At 37.1% G+C, this 22,789-nt stretch overlaps 1 protein-coding gene and 1 pseudogene across 2 annotated transcripts; both read right to left on the bottom strand.

Moving 5' to 3' along the window:
• Positions 1 to 11,512: 11,512 nt before the first annotated feature.
• On the bottom strand, positions 11,513 to 15,536 carry LOC110749300 (protein PUTATIVE RECOMBINATION INITIATION DEFECT 1-like; annotated as a pseudogene). The gene is made up of 6 exons (XR_015832888.1): positions 14,971 to 15,536; positions 14,811 to 14,866; positions 14,094 to 14,203; positions 13,822 to 13,991; positions 12,923 to 13,198; positions 11,513 to 12,499 (listed from the first exon to the last, which is right to left on the bottom strand). The product of XR_015832888.1 is annotated as a protein PUTATIVE RECOMBINATION INITIATION DEFECT 1-like (transcript).
• A 3,007-nt stretch (positions 15,537 to 18,543) lies between these two features.
• LOC110749334 (protein PUTATIVE RECOMBINATION INITIATION DEFECT 1-like) lies at positions 18,544 to 22,712 on the bottom strand. The gene is given in 6 exon segments (XM_088246931.1): positions 18,544 to 19,286; positions 19,407 to 20,391; positions 20,393 to 20,413; positions 20,415 to 20,466; positions 21,454 to 21,527; positions 22,320 to 22,712. Coding segments are annotated over 5 exon segments (1,185 nt in total). The 3' UTR covers positions 18,544 to 19,286; positions 19,407 to 19,746.
• Positions 22,713 to 22,789: the final 77 nt, after the last annotated feature.

Below are 22,789 nucleotides of genomic sequence, written 5' to 3'. Positions count from 1 at the left end.
AGAAGAGAATTACTACTAGTTATCTACCAAACTTTAATTCAACTTGGTCGATTTATTTAGCTTGTAATACCGCCCTGCATTTAATAAGCTCTGTCTGAAGGGGAAAAAATATTTCCATATATAGCTCATGACGTATTACAAATCCCACCACATTAAATGGAAACTCTTAGAGGGCATGACATTCCTTGCAATTTAATTTAATAGAAACTCATGACGTATTTCAAATCCCAAATAGAAAAGAATTTAATCCAACATTTCTGATGATGATTTTGAAAATGTTGCTATCATGTTCTCTTATTGAATGATTATCTTTTGGTGCGTTATCCTTGGCTATAAATAGGGGAATTATCTTGTAGCCATCTCTTGATTTATCCAAGGAATTATCCCTTTTTATCCAAGGAGAGAGATGAAATCATGGAAATTGAATGGTTCCATTATTCCTTGATTTGTGGAGATAAGCATTATTTTAGGCCTCATTAATTAGCTAATTAAATGAATACTTAATTAATGTGACCAAGGGCAGACTTGACCTTTTTATTAACTTCTAGGCAAGGCCATCCCTGGTCCCCCAAGTAGTTAGGGCTGACGAGGTCGTTCCACCGTGGACCATTGACCATGAGAGAAAATATGAGAGAAAATCAGAAAAATAAAAGAAGACAAAAATAGATAGAAAATAGTAGAAAGATGGACTATATGGCATAAGTTATGTTCATTCGCTTCATGAACCAATTCTTAGGATTTGTGCCTAATTTTAAAGGCACATATTAAATATTTTTATTTGTAGCTATTATTATGAATTGATTAATCTGTTTATGAATTAAGCATGTAATAAACATATTTATGTATGTTATTGTGTGTGTCCAACCAAGTAAATGAATATCTTTAAAAAATGTTCGTCCACAATTTTTACTAGACTCTTGGGACATGGTCTTTCTTATTGTTTATTTTTTTTTTAAATTTTAGAATTAAAAAAGATAAAATGGTTGTTGTGTTCCATAAAAATAGGATTCATTATCTTATTTTGTTTTTAATATAAAAAAAAAAAATTTACCATATTATCCTCATTTCATTAATAATTTCAATTCTTAATTTTTATATTAACTAAGGGAATTCTATAGTATTTTGAATGTTTTATATATATATTTGGGTTTCCTAATCAACTAAGGATTCACTCTCTCGCTATGTCTTAAAGATTCATTTGAGTTTTTATTTCTCATCAACTCACTTCACTTGGCTTGCATTCACTCTCTCTATCAATTCACTCTCTATAGTTGTTTAGAGTTAGGGTTTCTATATTTCTCTATCTCCCTTAATTCCTTACTTGCTCACTTTCTTCTATCTCATTCAAATTCAACATGCATTTCTCTCGTACCACCAAAGCATGGGTTGAGAGCATTCTCTCAAATCAACCGTGCAAACCACTGAAAACGAAAACCTCTGTGAATGTAATGATTAGTCATGGTACGACTACGCAGCAAAAGCACAACAAATTGACGACTGACCGGTTCCCGTCTTCATCAACTTTCTCTTCTTCAAGGAAAGTTGTCAGCGGCCCTCTGAAAGACCCAATTCCACCGCTTTCCGACTTCGATTCCGACATTGAAACGTGGTTTTTGGGTCAAGAAAGCAAGAAGGTAAAGAGGGAGACGATCTTAACTAAGATGGCCGATATTGACGTGCATGGTCTTAGCGGTTATGGTGGTAAATTGGGCTTGAAGAAGAAACTTGAAGGTGGTTTGAAGAAGAAAGTGGACGGTGGCTTGGCTTCCGAGAAAAATGAAGTTTATTATGGGTTGGGTGTGAAAAGGAAATTTGAAAGTGCTTTGGGTTTGAACAAGAAAGTTGAAGGTGATGATCATGGCCTTCTTTGTACCCCATCAACTTCTTGTGAGGTTTCTTCATCCCAATCCCAAAGTTGCTGTGAAACACCAGTCACAGTTCTACGCCCTCATCTCTGTCATGCCTCTCCTGTCAAAGCCACCTCTGCATCGAATCATGAGATCAATAATGATCTGTCTCCGAGAAGGGCTGCTAGGGTTGCAATGTTGAAGGCTCGGTTTGCCAACACAATCCTTAAGGCAGAACATCACCATGCTCTCTACACTACAACAATTACCACCGAAGCCAAGAACGAGAGGCTTGGAGCTGCAGAAGCAGAAATTATGAGAGCCAATGAGTTCATCAAAAAGCAGCGGCAAAAGGATAGAGAAGCTGCTCGCCTTGCCCTCGAAGAGATGGAGAAACATGTGGTTATTGAAGATAACTTCAAAACCATGAGAGACTTTTATTTGTTAATTTCTGGGCCAAAATGATCGATTTTGGTCGGTTACTGTTAGGTGAAATTGTGTATAGTGATCACTGATTTTGTACTGAATATTTCAGGAATATTTATGAAAAGTATCATTCATTCATTCATTCCTTATAAGCCTGGTAATTAATGAAGTGTTGGATCAGCTATATCATCATTATATATGATCATGTTCTGCGCCTAAGTTTTTGACAATGAAAGTAACTTGAAAAAAAACAGTTAAAGTCAATTTGGGTTAGACAAGAGTACAACAAAAATCCAACTTTCTTCCAGAGAAATTAAATCAACTCAAAATATTAAGTGCATTTACATTTAACAAAAGGGTATTTTGATTCTGTAATGTCTCTTCAGTTCTAAGCTCTCAATGCAGTTAATGATCAAAATGGGAAGCACCTGTACATAACTACTGGTGTCTCACTCTGTGCACCGCCGTTAATGAAATGAGAAATGGAGATTCAATAAAGAAAATTAAACTCATGAGATTTTCTTAGCTGCCCTCGTTAAATTTTTAAAGAAAAGCTCTATTTCTTCTAACAATCTCTTATCCCCAAAATTTAATCCTCCAGAAGTCTAGACTAGAGTCGGATAACATCAAGTGAATGAGATACTCGCAAACTTCTCCCATGTCGTCCAGGATGGCGACCACCTTTTTTTTATGCTCTTTTGCACTTTCATCTTGACTGTTGTTAGTGTACTTCTGTTTTCTGCAGGCCTGCAATGTGTAAAATAACTGCATTCTCTCTCTTTTTAATATGCTGCCTGAAATGACCAAGGCGAAAATTTTAGGAAAATCCATCAGCTAGTTTTCATTCTAAAACAAACTGGACAGAAGTATAATGACTCATTTTCATGTTTGAAGTACTGAAAAGGAAGCATCCTTAAGTAGGAACAAGGAGTGCAAAATTTGACAAGGATTCTTCTCCGAGATACTTAGACAAGCTAATACAGCATGTTGCATTTCTTCTTTAATTGAAATTTGTAGATTCAAATTCCCATGAACAGATGGAGTGACGATAGCGACAAGGACCGAGCAGGTCAATGTAAATATACATATTATAAATGCTTTTTAAGCATCTTTGCTAGAATAGGTACTAGTGCTGTTATATGAGAGGACGATACCATTCCAGGGAAATCAGATATGCAGTTCAGAATGAGTTTTAATGTCTGATTTTGAACTGGATGGAAAGGAATGTCAGCTACATAATTTAGTACTGGAACCAAAGTTGCAAACCCAACAACAAGCCTCCGTTTGAAAGCTTGCTCAGCTTTTGACAATATGTCAAGTACCTGAACACAAGGTTTGACCACTGGATCCTTGCATTCTGTTCATCAACAAAGCTTATTAGCTGTTTTATTCTTGGGTTCATGAAGTTGGACTTTCTGAGGGTTTTTCTTAATAATACAGTCATAAATAAGCTTTGCAAGAACACATCTAATGACTATAAAAATGAAAACTTAAAAGGTTAAGCTATCTACACTAGGAACACTGAAAAATTTGTAGAAATTCAATAAATACTTCTGAATAATGATAATTGTTCACTCAACTTAAAGAGCACAGTTTCTGGTTTCGTGAAACTCTATCAAGCATAATAATGATAATTGTTTGGCAATACTCAAATGAAACTCTATCAGCAAAAGGCAAATAAAAAATCAGTTCCATCACCAACCTCTGATGCGTATTGGAGAATAGATACCTTGTATAGAACAAACAGGATTTCTCCCCGAATATCTGATCACCCCCATGTAGTGACTGTTGACTCAGATTTCACACTCTCAAGGCCTAGCTTGCCCACTCAAATTTCATTTTGACTCGTAGAGTAAAGAAATCTAATTTCAAAGAAACATGACAAACTATTCAAGGATCTCAACCAACAGTAACTCATCCTATTTTGCGTCATAATATAAATAAGTCAATTTCAGGTTTAATTTAACAATCCTTCAACTATAGTATTGTTGTACCATGAGAAACCAAACTATCAGAATAACATTACCTTCCCAAAAAAAAAAAATTCAGAATAACATTACCCAAAGTATGTATCCAAATCTTAAAATTGATATGTAAATTCGCAAACAAACAGAATTTTAATATGAGAAACAGTAGAAGAATCAAGCTCGATTTCACCAAATTCGTCCAACCGTAACAAGGCATACACTGTTTGGATACCGAGAAACACAAATCATTTTCTCAGGAAGTAAACAGAAAACAAATCACAACCTGAAAAGTTTATCTAAGTCTCAACAGCAATTCCAGAATTCACAGACAAACAAAGAGAGAATGGAGAGATGCGGATGGTGGAAATACCGTATAAAGCTGACGGCGACTCCAGGCCAAGGCACCAGAAGAGAGGCAGAAGGAAACCCTAGCGACGAAGTCAGCAGAGAGGGAGGCAGCGGCTGATTCACAGAGAGCGGAAATGAGATGGACGATTTGTCGTGTGATGGGGTCGTCGTCGAAGGAAGAGAGCATGAACGAGAGGCGAGACGAGGAAGTAAGGGTGGAAGGCGAGGAGAGAGCGGAGGAAAGGGGGGTCGGAGGAGATGGCCTGAGAGAGCTGAGAGAGGGCGCAGGACACGTGGACGGTGATTGGGGGTTGGAGATGAGGTTGGAGAAGCAGAGCAAGCAGATAGAGCCGCCTTGCTTGGTTCGGAGGAAGAGCGTGGATTTGTGGCCCTCTGAGCACGTTGTCGGAGACACTTCGAAGCTTCTTCTTCTTCCTCATTTTCATGGTACTAGTCTCGGAGGAGCTCCTGTGACTGTGAGTACATTTTGCGAGCACGAATACTGTTTGAATTTTGGCGCCAGAGAATACAGGAAAGGAAAGGAAGCACATGAGCCGCTTCCTTTAGCTGCTTCTCGTTGACACGTGCACAGACTTTGCTCCTGTGCATTCACTAAAACGGCTCACAAAATTTAGAGAGCATTTTTACTCCTTCCTTTTTCTTTTTTTTCTTTTTTTAATACAAATGATATTTTATTTTAAATTAATCTAAATTACGGATAGGGGACTCAAAATCAGTTGTGGAGTGGGAGCACATCTGTTCTAACCAGCTTGGTTACCCCATGTATGCTTTTTACTTGTTTCTTTATTCGTGCTAAAATTTGCACTTATATTCGTTTTTTTTCAAAAAAATTTACGAAATTCTTGTTATGCACACCAAGATTAATGAATATTTGAAAAAAATTTAGCTGTGAGGCTAAGATCATAGAACAAAATATCAATAATATCGCCGATATTTCGGCGAAATTATCATTTTTTTGGGTAGTGATATTTTAGCATGGGGTAAAATGTCGAATGGCCCTTTGAATTTGTACATAACTATCAATTTACCTCATGACCTTTTTTTTTTAGTGAATTAAGGGCTCGAATTTAATTTTATTATCAATGTTCCCCCTACCGTCATAATTCCCACATTTCATCCGTTAATCCGTCCATTTGACTCACGTTGACTCTTTTTTTAGGGTTATTTTGGTCATTCAGTGTGAATTTAATTACCTAGTTTATTATCAAGGGCTCGAATTTAATTTTATTATCAATGTTCCCCCTACCGTCATAATTCCCACATTTCATCCGTTAATCCGTCCATTTGACTCACGTTGACTCTCTTTTGAGGGTTATTTTGGTCATTCAGTGTGAATTTAATTACCTAGTTCTCACACTTCACACACTTCTGACATCGCACCAGTAATCAAACATTTCTCTCTCCCTCTCCCTTCCTCTCTCACAAATCATGAAGAAGAATGACAACAATCAAGTCGTCACAGAGCAATCTCACAAACCCAGAAGACCCAAATCCAGCGAAGTAAGCTCGCGGTTTATGTCATTACCAACTTCAGCCACTTTGCTCGAAACCACCACCAAACTCCCATCTCCAAACCAAGCCATCTCGCCAGTCTAGCGCAAATTCGGTTCACCTTTCAACGAAACCCGAAAACCCGAAACCCAGCTCGATCACTTGGCCTCATCTGAGGACTATGGCCCTCTTCAACTTCATCATCAAACAAGAAGCTCGACACTCTAGCCGATCACCTTGGAAACGACAGGCTCAAAGATCATATCGAGCGTAAAAATTCAAACCTTAATAGGCAGAGAAGATGCAGAGAAGTGGGTTTGTTTGAGAATGAAAAAAAAGGAAAGAGAGAAAGCGCCAAGGAAAATCACAAACCCATCATTACTGGGTCGATTAGATACCAAAAAGACTTCAAATTTTTGGGAAAATCTACTTCCCCTTCTTCTTCGTCGTCTTCGATTAAGTTTTCTAGTAATTCGAACGTGGTTGTTCCTAGGAGATTTTCAGTGGACGAAAATGCTCTGTATCAGAAACCGTCTCGGCAAATTTCGGATGGTTTTTCAAATACTCTTTATTCGGGATCGGAGTGCAGCAATGGTTGTTCAGGCCAAACTGTTGGGTCTCCAAATGAGGGTTCGAGTTCGAGAAAATTGGGCATGGGGGTTTCTTCAAAGTACATGAATGAGGTACCTTTAAGGCATCGAAGAGGGACATCGGATTCTAATCTCCCAAATCCGTTATCAGGAGATATGTCTCCAAAGTTGAACAAATTCACCATTAAAAATGTGTTCAAGAGAGCTCAATGGGGAACATTGATAATAAAATTTAATTCGAGCCCTTAATTTTCTTACAAATGGTCAACATATCGCGATATTATCAATAAATATCGATAATATCACGATATGAACTTTCAAAAATGAAAGAATTCACCTGAACTCAACACACAGGGGTTTGAACCCCTCCCCCTTCCAAGCTTTGGAGCCACCTAACCACCACGCTAGTGGTCTCTTTGTAATTAGTACCTATGGAATTCATATTTATAAGTCTTCCGAGATGTTCCTCAAAATAGAAATAATTACTTATTGTTCTATATTGTTGATCAAATATTTAATTACTTAATATAATTTATTTCTTTCATATTTAATCCATTTAATGTTATTGATTATTTTATTATTCAATATAAGTATTTACATTACTAAATTCCCCTTCAAATTGTTGCTTAATTACTTAAATCTCTATAATCATTTTCTTTATTTCCTATTTAATTCTTCCTTGGATAACTTTATTTATGTTCTTAGTTAATTTTCAATCTTCACTATTAATTTTTAAGTATGGTAAAGTGCCTAATTTTCATGACAAATCAAGTTGGTTTACATCTTTAATTAGTTTTTAGTTTTTGATAAATAATAAATAAAAGAATGTGTGTCATGTCCAGTGAATAATGTGAAATAAGGTTACTCATGTATCTTACCATGCAATTTATAAAGTGTAAAATATTATAGTAAAAATGATAAATAAATTACTAGAGGGTGTTTAATTTTCTTTCATTAAGTACTCCAGATTTTCTAAGTCACAGAGTTTGTCAGCTCGCAATATAATCAACTTAAATCACTCAAACCCACTATGCAATGCATTTCCTTCCAATCTTTTTGTGTCAAAATAATAGATGATTGACTAAATAAATTTTTTATAAAGTTTCATTAAAAATTTCCATGTATTTATCACAATTTCCGTGGTTTTTATCGATATCGATATTTTCCTGATATTTCCATCAATATTTCCGTGTTTTTGAACTACCGATATTTCTGAAATCCTTGATATTTAAGACCTTGGCTAAGATAGCATCTCAAAGATAGGATGGGGCCAATAATGGCATAGGTCAAGATTCCCATGAATATGACGTCTGAGTCATCTTTTTTTCACTACACAACTTATCACATGATGTCTAAGTCATCATCTCTCGGTGCATAGCTTATCACAATTGATATTAAAACTGATCGTAGTTGATCTCAAAACCAATTTCAAATAGATATATGGGCAAAATTTCAAAGATTCCATCACTATACTACAAAAAAGAGTGGCAACAGTTACCATTATTTGGTGACATTTGGTGACTGTTGTGGGGGTTACTTAAGGCTTTAGTCACTAAATAAAGCAAAAAAAATAACTAAAAGCCTTTTTAGTCACCAAAAAAGTCAAAAAATGTGACTAATGCCTTTTGTTATGGCCACAAATGTAACCAAATAATGGTGACTGTTGCCACTTTTTTTACTAGTATATTGGTATGAACGAAGTTTGGAGTTTTGATAAACTTGAATATTCAATTAATTTTTTTTCTAAATTAAAACCCACTTTTACTTCAAAAGTTGTACATTGGAAGGATTTGACTAGCCTCATTTTCTCTCTCCTATCTAGCCACACTTAACTAGCCACTGTTCACAAAACTAAATTGACTAATGTATGCTTCATTAACTTTTTTTTTGCTACAGGACATGGGTTTTAATAATTTAAGTTTTTTATTATGATTTGAATTTGAATATTTATAATCAATTTATAATATATTTACATTTTTTTTTCTTCAATTTAAACAGAATTTTAACGGAAATGACCATATTTGTTAACATACATAAACACATAGACTAAATTAGCAAAAATTAATAACACGAGGACTAAATTAGCTTATTTAGAAAAGCACCAAAACTATTTTGCCATTTAAGCAAATTTATTTATTTTTTTTAATTTTGAATTGGTAGGTAACATAAATAAAATATAGATATAAAAAATGTTTCAAAAAAAAAAAAAAAGATAGTGAAACAAATGAATTTTTTTTTATACGAAGGAAATGAATTTGCTTTGAACTTTGTCAAATAGATTTGACTTTGACTCAAAAGAGGGAGGAAAAAAAAAACAATATCCGAAAAATATTGAAAAGGAGAGAAGAGAGAGGTGGTCGTGAAGATTTAAAAGCAACTTTTCCAGTTGCTTGGGTTTATAGCAACGCAAACAATTATATCACTTGGGTTTCCTATTCAACTAAGGATTCACACACTCTCTCTTACATTCATTTGGGTTTTCTTCTATATCTCATTCAAATTCAACAATATGCGTTTCTCTAGTACCACCAAAGCGTGGGTTGAGAGCATTCTCTCAGATCAGCCGTGCAATCCATTGATAACGGGCTCGAAGAAGAAACTTGAAGGTGGTGATTCCAAGAAAAATGGTCGTGGTAATTGTGGTGGTAAACTGGGCTTGAAGAAGAAACTTGAAGGTGGTGATTTCAAGAAAAATGGTTGTGGTGGCTGTGGTGGTAAATTGGGCTTGAAGAAGAAACTTGAAGGTGGTTTGATGAAGAAAGTGGACGGTGGCTTGGGTTTCAAGAAAAAAAGAGTTGATAACGGGCTGGGTTTGGAAAAGAAATTTCAAGGTGGTTTGGGTTTGAACAAGGGAGTTGAAGGTGTTGATCATGGCCTTCTCTGTACGCCATCAACTTCTTCTTCTGAGGTTTCTTCATCCCAAGGTTGCAGTAGTTTCATGAGTGGCTGTGAAACGCCAGTCACAGTTCTATGCCCTCATCTCTGTCGTGCATCTCCTGTCAAAGCCGCCTCTAAATCTGATCACGAGATGAATAATGATCTGTCTCCGAGAAGGGCTGCTAGGGTTGCAATGTTGAAGGCTCGGTTTGCCAACACAATCCTTAAGGCAGAACATCACCATGCTCTCTACACTACAACAATTACCACCGAAGCCAAGAACGAGAGGCTTGGAGCTGCAGAAGCAGAAATTATGAGAGCCAATGAGTTCATCAAAAAGCAGCGGCAGACGGATAGAGAAGCTGCTCGTCTTGCCCTCGAAGAGATGGAGAAACATGTGGTTATTGAAGATAACTTCAAAACCATGAGAGACTTTCATATGTTAATTTCTGGGGCCAAAATGATCGATTTTGGTCGGTTACTGTTAGGTGAAATTGTGTATAGTGATCACTGATTTGGTAGTGATCAATATTTCAGGAATTTTTATGAAAGGTAAGTACCATTCATTCATTCATTCCTTATTAGCCTGTTAAAAATTAATGAAGTGTTGTGATCAGCTCATATTCTGCGCCTAAGTCTTTGACAATGAAAGTAAATCAAGGCAAAATATTAAATGCATTTACGTTTAACAAAAGGGTATTTTGATTCTATAACGTCTCTTCAGTTCTAAGCACTTTATGCAGTTAATGATCAAAATGGGAGGTGTCTCACTCAGTGCACCTCTGTTACTGTTAATGAAATGAGAAATGGAGATTCAATAAAGAAAATTAAATGATTCTTTTAGCCGCCCTCTGTTACTGTTAATGTTTAAAAGAGAAGGTCTATTTCTTTTAACAATCTCTTGTCCCCAAAATTTAATCCTCCAGAATCCCTGTCTAAACAAGACTCGGATAACATCAAGTGAATGAGATACTCACAAACTTCTCCCATGTCGTCCAGGATGGCGACCGCCTTTTTTTTATTTATGCTCTTTTGCACTTTCATCTTGACTGTTGTCAGTGTACTTCTGTTTTCTGCAGGCCTGCAATGTGTAAAATAACTGCATTATCCCTCTTTTTAATATGCTGCCTGAAATGACCAAGGCTAAAATTTAAGGAAAGTCCATCAGCCAGTGTTTCATTCTAAAACAAACTGGACAGAAGTATAATGACCCATTTTCATGTTTGAAGTATTAAAAGAGGAAACCTCATTTTAGTTCCTTAAAGGACGTGAACAAAATCAACATAACAGAAAAGTGCATGGCATAGAAATTTGCACCGCCTTTAAGTACTCAGATATCAATAGAGCTCGAATAAAAGTACAATCTCTGTTCTCAAATTATTTTCTGCAAGGTTTTGAATGATGCCAGATATGCAAGAATCATCAAACACCGATCTCATCCACTCAAGAACCTTCGGCAACTTTAACAATGTAACTGCTACATGAATTGCAGGCTTGTGAAGATTAATGAAGTTTTTTGATGCTAGGAATGGGACTGCTAATGACATTGCCAGCTCTTCCACAATCATCCTACTCCAGTTATTCTTTGTAGTCACACTTGTCCCTTGCATTCCCGGCAATCCCCAACCCAAGATCATTGATAGGCAGAAGTTGTGTCAATAAGAACCCCAAAAGTGTTGATCGATGATTATCTCCTCCTGCTATTAATTCTGCAATTGAATTAACATTTACCATATGACTGTTCTTTCCCTAAACCCTAGACCATAAAGATAAACCAGCCTCATCACTGTAGATAGATCAGTGGATCCACCTTGGAGATCACTACTGTTGATCAGAATATATTGCTCTAGAGAAGCTAAAACCAACTTATCAACTGCAAGTCTGGGAAGCAAAGTATTAAAAGAAAAGTAGGTCGTAATTGTTAAATGCACTGGAAAAAACAAAGCAAAACAAATGAAACTAGAAATCAAAATCTCAATTACCTTTCATCATATAAAGAACAGGTGAATAAAATCAGCAAAATGGCAGATTGGCAAGAAGATAATTCCAGATTACAGGAGTTCTTTTGCCCAAGTAGAAAGAGCAAATCAATGGGATCAGATTGGAGACATAAAGTAGCATCTCTAATAGGTTGCCCAGAATCATTTCCCATAAGAACATCTACCAGTGAATTAAGCATCAGATACACCCTCCATTTCATCTTTTCTATGGGAAATAAGCCTAGGCATCCAAACGACAAACCGAACCAGTTGCTCGAAACTAGGTTCTCTGAAAAATCTGCTGCTTGATTGTTGGAATCCTGAAGCAGTATCAAATGAAATGTTTCCAATATTCCAAGGACAGTTTCCTCATCCATTTCACTGAAGTTGGTTCCAAACCAAGGTAACAAATGTTTTGTACAGAATTCACAATAAATTGTCGTAGTCAGTGGAGTCAGTAGAATTTCCTTCATGATTATAGGCCTCCTTAAGTAGGAACAAGGAATGCAAAAGTTGACAAGGATTCTTCTCCGAGATACTTAGACAAGCTAATACAGCATGTTGCATTGCTTCTTTAATTGAAATTTGTAGATTCAAATTCCCATGAACAGATGGAGTTCTGACGATAGCTACAAGGACTGAGCAGGTCAACATAAATGTCTCCTCAAGCATGCCTATCTCCCCATCAGAATGCTTTTTAAGTATCTTAGCTAGAACAGGTACTAGCTCTGTTACATGAGAAGAGGATACCATTCCAGGGAAATCAGATATGCAGTTCAGAATGAGTTTTAATGTCTGATTTTCAACTGGATGGAAAGGAATGTCAGCTACATAATTTAGTACTGGAACCAAAGTTGCAAACCCAACAACAGGCCTCCATTTGAAAGCTTGGTCAGCTTTTGATAATAAGTCAAGTACCTGAACACAAGATTTGACCACTGGATCCTTGCATTCTGTTCATCAACAAAGCTTATTAGCTGTTTTTATTTGTTTGTTTTAAGAAAAAAAGAAGCTCAACAAAGCTTATTACTGAAACTAGTTTGTCACAAAAAACACATCGACGAACTAAGGCTTGGGTTCATGAAGTTGGACTTTCCAAGGGTTTGACTAAATCATAGTCATAGATAAGCTTTGCAAGAACACATCTAATGACCAAAAAAAGAAGAAGCTTAAGCTATCCACACTAGGAACACTGCAAAATTTATAGAAATTCAATAAATACTTCTAAATAATGATGATTGTTGACTCCTTACTTAAACAGCACAGTTTCTGGTTTCCTGATGTTTGGCAATACTCAAATGCAACTCTGTCAGCACAAAAAATATCAAGCAGAGGACGGCTGTTATTGTTCTATTTGGCACTGAAACTTTACTAACCTGACAATCTTAGTATTTCAAATACATATTCTGCAATGTTCTCTTCCACTAGGAATTGGGTTTCTTTGCCTGAAGTGCCTTCCCAGGAGGACATGGCTGTCCCTTGAAAACAGTGGGCCTTTGATGGCCTCCGTAAACAATATATTCATTGGATTCCCATCTTTAACATCTTCTGTTGCTTGCTCAAAGCTATCTCCTTTGGATGAACTCATGGTGTTTAAATCAACTGTATATGCAGCCCTGAAAAGTCCTCCCTAGCCAACACTGTAAAGAATGCTGGACAAGTAATATGGAAATTGTTAGTTGAGAGAAGACAGGACTGATACCAATGAGGAAATGTGCATGTAAAATGGGGAGCATTCCATGCTATGTCAGGATCACTTCCCCAAAGAGTTATTTATTAACTGAAAGGTTTAAAATTATAATTGTTTCCGCTACAGGCAGTAAGTTCTATAGTCAAAGACTCAAGCACTTGGAACTGCAATTTTTTTATCGTTTGATTCTAAATAAACTCAAGATGCGAAGTATCTTGTCATGATATGAACAAATTGATGGAACTCGTTAATGGCATTGTTCTACAATCATTCGAACTAACTGATCCAACTATTGATGAGAGATATTGCAAGGACCTTCACCTTCACAGTTAAAATATGTTCTGACATCAACAAGAAACAATTGTTGTGAAATTAGGGAGTTCGTTTGCAGGCTTGATGTGTATATATGCCTATGTGCCCAAAAGGAAAACCTACTCTGAAAAATTAAATAAATAAAAACACATGGGGTATAACAAGCTGACCAAAATGCGAGTCATATCTTATTGAGCTGTTCTTTAAATAAGGGAAAATGGACCACACTTATAAGGCACAAAAAAGAAAGTATTAAAGAAGTGGAAAACTGACCTACATAATTCAAGCGGACATCATCGCTTTGGGTCTTCATGAGCGCCTCTAGAGACAAGTGCAATAGCTTGGGGCAAAAGGCAAATAAAAAATCAGTTTCATCACCAACCTCTGATGCGTATTGGAGAACAGATACCTGGTATAGAACAAACAGGATTTCTCCCGAATATCTTCACTGTGTTTAAGGAATATATAAAATAGAGGATTTGAGTTATAATGTACTAAATGCATGGAAGGAACATGTTTTATTCTCAGTTTTCTTTATTTGTTACCTTGGCAATTCAAGACCTTCAACAAGATTGGTAATGAGGCCATACTTGTCTCTAATGTGAGCGAAAGGATTATTCTGCTGGCAGTTTAACAAAACCCCCAAGCAGTGAAGCTAAATTTAAAGAACGGCAGAATTGTTAGCAGGGATATATATCTTTTGAGATCAATTAGATGTAAGTCTTAAAGATATTGTTGAAAATAGTTTCGTTAGTAGAAGCCAGTGGGTGCACAGAGGCTTATCATTGTTGAGATTTCATTGTAGACTCTAAACCATTGCCATTAAACTTGGATATGAAAGTCATGGCTTAAAGTAAGGAATCTGATGTTCATAAAATAAAAAGAGTAAGAAATCTGATGACCCCCATGTAGTGACTGTTGACTCAGATTTCTCACTCTCACGGCCTAGCTTGCCCACTCAAATTTCATTTTGACTTGTAGAGTAGAGAAATCTAAATTCAAAGAAACATGACAAACTATTCAAGGATCTCAACCAACAGTAACCCATCCTATTTTGCATTATAATATAAGTAAGGCAATTTCCGGTTTTATTTAACAATCCTTCAACTATAGTATTGTTGTACCATGAGAAACCAAACTATCAGAATAACATTACCTTCGGAAAAAAAAAAAAAATCAGAATAACATTACCCAAAGTATGTATCCAAATCTTAAAATTGATATGTGAATTCGCAAACAAACAGAATTTTAATATGAGAAACAGTAGAAGAATCAAGCTCGATTTCACCAAATTCGTCCAACCGTAACAAGTCATACACTGTTTGGCAACCGAGAAACACAAATCATTTTCTCAGGAAGCAAACAGAAAACAAATCACAACCGGAAAAGTTTATCTATGTCTCAACAGCAATTCCAGAATTCACAGACAAACAAAGAGAGAATGGAGAGATGCGGATGGTGGAAATACCGTATAAAGCTGACGGCGACTCCAGGCCAAGGCACCAGAAGAGAGGCGGAAGGGGAAGGAAACCCTAGCAACGAAGTCAGCAGAAAGCGAGGCAACGGCTGAATCGCAGAGAGCGGAAATGAGATGGACGACTTGTCGTGCGATGGGGTCGTCGTCGAAGGAAGAGAGAGCATGAACGAGAGGAGCGACGAGGAAGTGAGGGTGGAAGGCGAGGAGAGAGCGGAGGAAGGGGGGGTCGGAGACTCGGAGGAGATGGCCTGAGGGAGCTGAGAGAGGGCGTAGGAGGAGAAGCAGAGCAAGCAGATGGAGCCGCCTTGCTTGGTTCGGAGGAAGAGCGTGGATCTGTGGCCCTCTGAGCAAGTTGTTGGAGGAGACACTACGGAATTCGAAGCTTCTTCTTCTTCATTTTCATGGTAGTCTCGGAGGAGCTCCTGTGACTGTGAGTACATTTTGCGAGCACGAATAGTGTTTGAATTTTGGCGCCAGAGAATACAGGAAAGGAAAGGAAGCCGATGACGGAGCCGCTTCCTTTAGCTGCCTCTTGTTGACACGTGCACAGACTTTGCTCCTGTGCATTCACTAAACGGTTCACAAAAATTAGAGAGCATTTTCACTGCTTTCTCTTTTTATTAATTTAATACAAATGATATTCTATTTTAAATTAATCTAAATTACGGAAAGGGAATTCAAACTCGGTTGTAGAGTCGGGATTACATCCGCTCTAACCAATTGATTAATCCATATTTATTTTTTACTCCTTCCTTTATTCGTGCTAAAATTTACACTTTTATTCCTTTTTTTATATATAAATTTTACGAAATTCTTGTTATACACACAAAGGGAAATGAATATTTAAAAAAATTTAGCAGTGAGGCTAAGATAGCATCTAAAAGATGGGTGGGGCCAATAATTGCATAGGTCAAGACTCCAACAAATATGATGTCTAAGTCATCATCTCTCGATACACAACTTATCACAACTTATATCAAAACTGATCGTGTTTGATCTCAAAACCAAAGTTTGGAGTTTAGAAAAACTTGAATATTCAATTAATTTTTTTCTAAATTAAAACCCACTTTTACTTCAAAAGTTGTACATTGGAACGATTTGACTAGCCTCATTTTCTCTCTCTTATCTAGCCACACTTAGCTAGCCACTGTTCACAAAACTAAATTGACTAATGCATGCTTCATTAACTCTTTTTTGCTACAGGACGCAAGAACATGGGTTTTAATAATTTAAGTTTTTATTATTATTTGCATATGAATATTTATAATAAATTTATTTATTTTTTCTTCAGTTTAAACTGAATTTTGTCGGAAATGACCATATTTGTTAACATATATAAACACATAGAACAAATTAGCTAAATTAATAACACGAGGACTAAAATTAGCTTATTAGGAAAAACACCAAGACTATTTTTCCATTTAAGCAAATTAAAAAAAATGTTTTTTTTATTATTTTGAATTGGTAGGTAACATAAATAAAATATAGATATAAAATTATGTTTCAAAAAAAAAAAAAATAGATAGTGAAACAAATGAATTTTTTTTATACGATGCAAATGAATTTACTTTGAACTTTGTCAAAAAGATTTGACTTTGACTCAAAAGAGGAAGAAAAGAAAATATCCGAAAAATATTGAAAAGGAGAGAAGACAGAGGCGGTAGTGAAGATTTAAAAGCTACTTTTCCAGTTGCTTGGGTATATAGCAACGCAAACAATTATAGTTCATTTGGGTTTCCTAATCAAATAAGGATTCATTCTCTCTCTCTCTCTCGTAAGGATTGATTTGAGCTTTTATTCCTCATTAACTCGTTTCACTTCCCTTGATTTCACACGGTAGGTTAGGGTTTCTATATTTCTCAGTCTCTTCTATCTCCCTTAATTCCTCACTTGCCCACTTTCTTCTATCTCATTCAAATTCAACAACATGCTTTTCCCTGCTCCTCCTCCTCCTCGTCCGACTGAGAAGCGTGCCCGCTGCTCCTCCTCGTCCGACTTCGATTCCGAAATTCAAACGTGGTTTATGGGTCAAGAAAGAAAGAGGGAAAAAAGGCAAAGGACCGTAGCTAAGACTGACGATATTGATGTAGATGGTGATTTCAAGAAAAATGGTCGTGGTGGTTATGGTGGTAAATTAGGCTTGAAGAAGAAACTTGAAGGTGGTTTAATGAAGAAAGTGGACGGTGGCTTGGGTTCCAAGAAAAACAAAGTTGATAACGGGCTGGGTTTGGAAAAGAAATTTCAAGGTGGTTTGGGTTTGAACAAGGGAGTTGAAGTGGTTGATCATGGCCTTCTCTATACGCCATCAACTTCTTCTTCTGAGGTTTCTTCAACCAAAGGTTGCAGTAGTTTCATGAGTGGCTGTGAAACACCAGTCACAGTTCTACGCCCTCATCTCTGTCGTGCATCTCCTGTCAAAGCCGCCTCTAAATCTGATCACGAGATGAATAATGATCTGTCTCCAAGAAGGGCTGCTAGGGTTGCAATGTTGAAGGCTCGATTTGCCAACACAATCCTTAAAGCAGAACATCACCATGCTCTCTACACTACAACAATTACCACCGAAGCCAAGAACGAGAGGCTTGGAGCTGCAGAAGCAGAAATTATGAGAGCCAATGAGTTCATCAAAAAGCAGCGGCAGACGGATAGAGAAGCTGCTCGTCTTGCCCTCGAAGAGATGGAGAAACATGTGGTTATTGAAGATAACTTAAAAACCATGAGAGACTTTCATATGTTAATTTCCGGGGCCAAAATGATCGATTTTGGTCGGTTACTGTTAGGTGAAATTGTGTATAGTGACCACTGATTTGGTAGTGATCAATATTTCAGGAATTTTTATGAAAAGTAAGTACCATTCATTCATTCATTCATTCCTTATTAGCCTATTAAAAATTAATGAAGTGTTGTGATCAGCTTATATTCTGCGCCTAAGTCTTTGACAACGAAAGTAAATCAAGGCAAAATATAAAATGCATTTACGTTTAACAAAAGGGTATTTTGATTCTATAATGTCTCTTCAGTTCTAAGCACTTTATGCAGTTAATGATCAAAATGGGAGGTGTCTCACTCAGTGCACCTCTGTTACTGTTAATGAAATGAGAAATGGAGATTCAATAAAGAAAATTAAATGATTTTCTGAGCCGCCCTCTGTTACTGTTAATGTTTAAAAGAGGTGGTCTATTTCTTTTAACAATCTCTTATCCCCAAAATTTAATTCTCCAGATTCCCTGTCTAGACAAGACTCGGATAACATCAAGTGAATGAGATACTCACAAACTTCTTCCATGTCGTCCAGGATGGCGACCGCGCTTTTTTTTTTTTATTTTTTTTTTTTATGCTCTTATGCACTTTCATCTTGACTGTTGTCAGTGTACTTCTGTTTTCTGCAGGCCTGCAATGTGTAAAATAACTGCGTTATCTCTCTTTTTAATATGCTGCCTGAAATGACCAAGGCTAAAATTTAAGGAAAGTCCTTCAGCCAGTGTTTCATTCTAAAACAAACTGGACAGAAGTATACTGACCCATTTTCATGTTTGAAGTATTAAAAAAGGAAACCTCATTTTAGTTCCTTAAAGGACACGAACAAAATCAACAGAACAGAAAAGTGCATGCATAGAAATTTGTTCAGCCTTTAAGTACTCGGACTTCAATAGAGCTCGAAATAAAAGCACAATCTCTGTGCTCAAATCATTTTCTGCAAGGTTTTGACTGATGCCAGATATGCAAGAATCATCAAACACCGATCTCATCCACTCAAGAACCTTCGGCAGCTTTAACAATGTAACTGCTACATGAATTACAGGCTTGTGAAGATTAATGAAATTTTTTGATGCTAGGCATGGGATTGCTAAAGACATCGCCAGCTATTCCACAATCATCCTACTCCAATTATTCTTTGTAGTCACACTTGTCCCCTGCATTCCTGGCAATCCCCAACCCAACATCATTGATAGGCAGAGGCCACAATTCATAGCCATTGAGGTCACTGTAGAAAATTAAGCCTTCTAGGACAGCCATTACAGACATTAGGTAGTCCATGGTGCATACCAACTGCTCCCCTGTTCTATTCCTCTGATCAGATATTCAGGTAAACAACTCCAACAGGCAGTATTAAGCAACAAGTTTAACCAAAGGTGATCCAAAATGTACTAGTCTGCATAGGTCATGGCAGAATATCCGGAAAAAGGAAATCGGCTGTACCCTATCTGGGGGATCAAAGAAATTTTTCCAGTCCACAATCCCTGGTAAAACAGTGTGCAAACTGGAGGAAATGGAGGAAAGAAAAAAAAAACAGTTAGTTTCAAAAGCAAAATTCAGTTGTACGGCTAAATTTAATACGAGGAACTAACCTTCTTAAAGAGAAGAAATACGAGGAACTAACCTTCTTAAGGAGAAGAAGTTCTGTAGAAGCACAAATATTAAACTTCTCCAGAGCTTGTTTCCTCATCGTGGTCAACCAATGCTGGTCCTTTTAGACATGCTTCATGAATTGCGCTGTTGATTGTAGAGACTAGAGAAGTGCTGAAAATAATGGCTTTCGAAGGTGCTATGAGCACTTCATTGGAAGAATGATGCAAAATTAAACAAAGAATGCCAATTACTAAGAGACATTCTTGATTCCACCCGTCTGCAGCTCTTGTGGTGATAATATTTATTAACTACAAAAGAAGACACTGTCTCATTAAATTCCTGGGGCAGCAAGAAAACTGGAATCGCCAAAATTAAGTCACCTTCATAGTCACTGCAAGCCAACATTCATCATCAGAAAGAGTTTCATGGTGCACTGAGCATAAAATTTTGAAAATTAAAACTAAATTGGGTGTGGATATCTGTGGGGACTGTGTATAAGTTGATTCGCAGAAAAGATTCCGGAGAGCACTCCCAATACCATGCAAGCATAACTGGTTGGAAGCAATTGGAAATATATCGATAATAGTTGCCACTAGATTCACTACAGAAATAATGTCATTCTCATGTCCTTCTTTCTCGAGAAGTTGTGTCAATAATGGCACTAAAAGTGTTGATCCATGATTATCTCCTCCTGCTATTAATTCTGCAATTAAATTAACATTTACCATATGACTGTTCTTTCCATGGACAATGATGCCATTTGCTATATTCTTTCCACTAAATTTCAGAAGCTGATATGACAGTGGTGTGCTGAGCTTCTCTTGTTGAAACAACCACTTCAATGATATTGGATTAATTCTTGCAGAATGCAAATCCCATTCGTTTTCACTTAATATCTTGAACAGGATTCTCTCAGCTTCTGGACTGTAGGGGATTTGGTAGCTAACCTTGGCGAGACCCCTATAAAGACCATAAAGATAAACCAGCCTCATTACTGTAAATGGATCAGTGGATCCCACCTTGGAGATCAGTACTGTTTTATCAGAATATATTGCTCTAGAGAAGCTAAAACTAACTTATCATCTGCAAGTCTGGGGAGAAAAATAGTAAAGATGTGAAGAAAAGTAGGTTGTAATTGTTAAATGTACTGTAAAAAACATAGCCAAACGAATCTAGAAAACAAAAGCTCAATTACCGTTCATCATATAAAGAACTTGTGTATGAAATCAGCGAAATGGCAGATTGGCAAGAAGATAATTCTAAATTACAGGAGTTCTTTTGCTCAAGTAGAATGAGAAAATCAATGGGGTCAGATGGGAGACATAGAGTAGCATCTAATAGGTTGCTCAGAATCATTTCCCATAAGAACACCTACTAGTGAACCGAGCATCTGATACACACTCCATTTCATCTTTTCTGTGGGAAAGAAGCCTAGGCATCCAAACGACAAACTGAACCACCTTTGGATGAACCATTACTGTTTAAATCAACTGCATATGCAGCCCCGAAAAGTCCTCTCTGAGCCAACATTGTCAAGAACGCTGGACAAGTGATATGGAAATTGTTAGTTGAGAGAAGACAGGACTGATACCAATGAGGAAATGTGTTTGTAAAATGGGGAGGATTCCATGCTGTGTCAGGATCACTTCCCCCAAAGAGTTATATATTACCTGAGAGGTTTAAAATTATAATTGTTTCCTCAACAGGTGTCAGGATCAATTCCATGCTAGTCATATATTGCTGAGCTGTGCTATAGGGAAAATGGACCCAACTTACAAGGCACAACAATAAAGATTTCAAGAAGTGGAATACTGACCTACACAATTCAAGCGAACATCATCGCTTTGGGTCTTCATGAGGGCCTCTAGAGACAAGCACAATAGCTTGGGGCAAAAGGCAAATAAAAATTCAATTCCAACACCAACCTCTCATGCATATTGGAGAACAGATACCTTATATAGAACAAACAGGATTTCTCCCTGAATCTCTTACCTGTGTTAAATGAATAAAATAGAGGATTTTAGTTATAGTGTGGTAAATGCATGGAAAAAGGAACATCAGTTTTCTTTATTTGTTACCTTGGTAATTGAAGACCTTCAACAAGATTGGTAATGAGGCCATATTTGTCTCTAATGTGAGCGTAAGGATTATTCTGCTAGCAGTTTAACAAAACCCCTAAGCAGTGAAGCTGCAGTTAAAGAATGGCAGAATTGTTAGCAGGGATATATATGTTTTGATATCAATAACATGCAAGTCTTAAAGATCTTGTTGAAAAATGTTTCGTTAGTAGAAGCCAGTGGGTGCACAGATGCTTATCATTCTTGAGACTTCATTGTAGACTCTAAACCATAGCCATTAAACTTGGATATGAAAGTCATGGCTTAAAGTCAGAAATCTGATGTTCATAAAAAAAAAAAATTAAAAATTAAAAATTAAAAAAACGTAAGAAATCTGATCACCCCCATGTAGTGACTGTTGACTCGGATTTCTCACCTTCAAGGCCTAGCTTGCCCACTCAAATTTCATTTTCACTGGTAGAGTAGAGCAATCTAATGTCAAAGAAACTATTAGATTCATCCACCGAATTTCTAACCCCTAACCAATCATATGCTGTTTGATTACTGAAAAATTACAGAATTCATAATTTTCCTTCATAATCTCAGGAAACAAACAGAAAATAAACATTACCCTAAGTATGTATCTAAATCTCAAAATTGATATTTAAATTTGCAAACAAGCAGAGTTTTAATATGAGAAACAGTAGAAGAATCAAGCTCAATTTCTCAACATTCGTCCTACCGTACCCAGTCATACACAGTTTAGCTACCGAGAAACACTAATTATTTTCTCAGGAAGCAAACAGAAAACAAATCACAACCGGAAAATTTTAAGTCTCAACAGCAATTCCAGAATTCAGACAACAAAGAGAGAATGGTGGAAATACCGTATAAAGATGACGGCGACTCCAGGCCAAGGCACCAGAAGAGAGGCGGTCGGAAACCCTAGCGACGAAGTCAGCAGAGAGCGAGGCAGCGGCTGAATCGCAGAGAGCGGAAATGAGATGGACGACTTGTCGTGCGTTGGGGTCGTCGTCGAAGGAAGAGAGAGCATGGACGAGAAGCGAGACGAGGAAGTGAGGATGGAAGGCGAGGAGAGAGCGGAGGAAGGGGAGGAGATGGCCTGAGAGAGCTGAGAGAGGGCGTAGGACACGTGAACGGTGGGAGATGAGGTTGGGGAAGCAGATGCAGCCGCCTTGCTTGATTCGGAGGAAGAGCGTGTATGGCTCTGTGAGCACGTTGTCGGAGACAATTCGAAGCTTCTTCTTCTTCATTTTCATGGTAGTCTCGGAGGAGCTCCTGTGACTGTGAGTACATTTTGCGAGCACGAATAGTGTTTGAATTTTGGCGCCACAGA

The sequence above is a fragment of the Prunus avium genome, chromosome 1, assembly GCF_965620075.1.
Source record: "Prunus avium chromosome 1, drPruAviu1.hap1.1, whole genome shotgun sequence".
Taxonomy (NCBI): Eukaryota; Viridiplantae; Streptophyta; class Magnoliopsida; order Rosales; family Rosaceae; genus Prunus; species Prunus avium.
The sequence above is the reverse complement of the archived record's forward strand: the minus strand, read 5'-3'. Positions and strand labels throughout refer to the sequence as shown.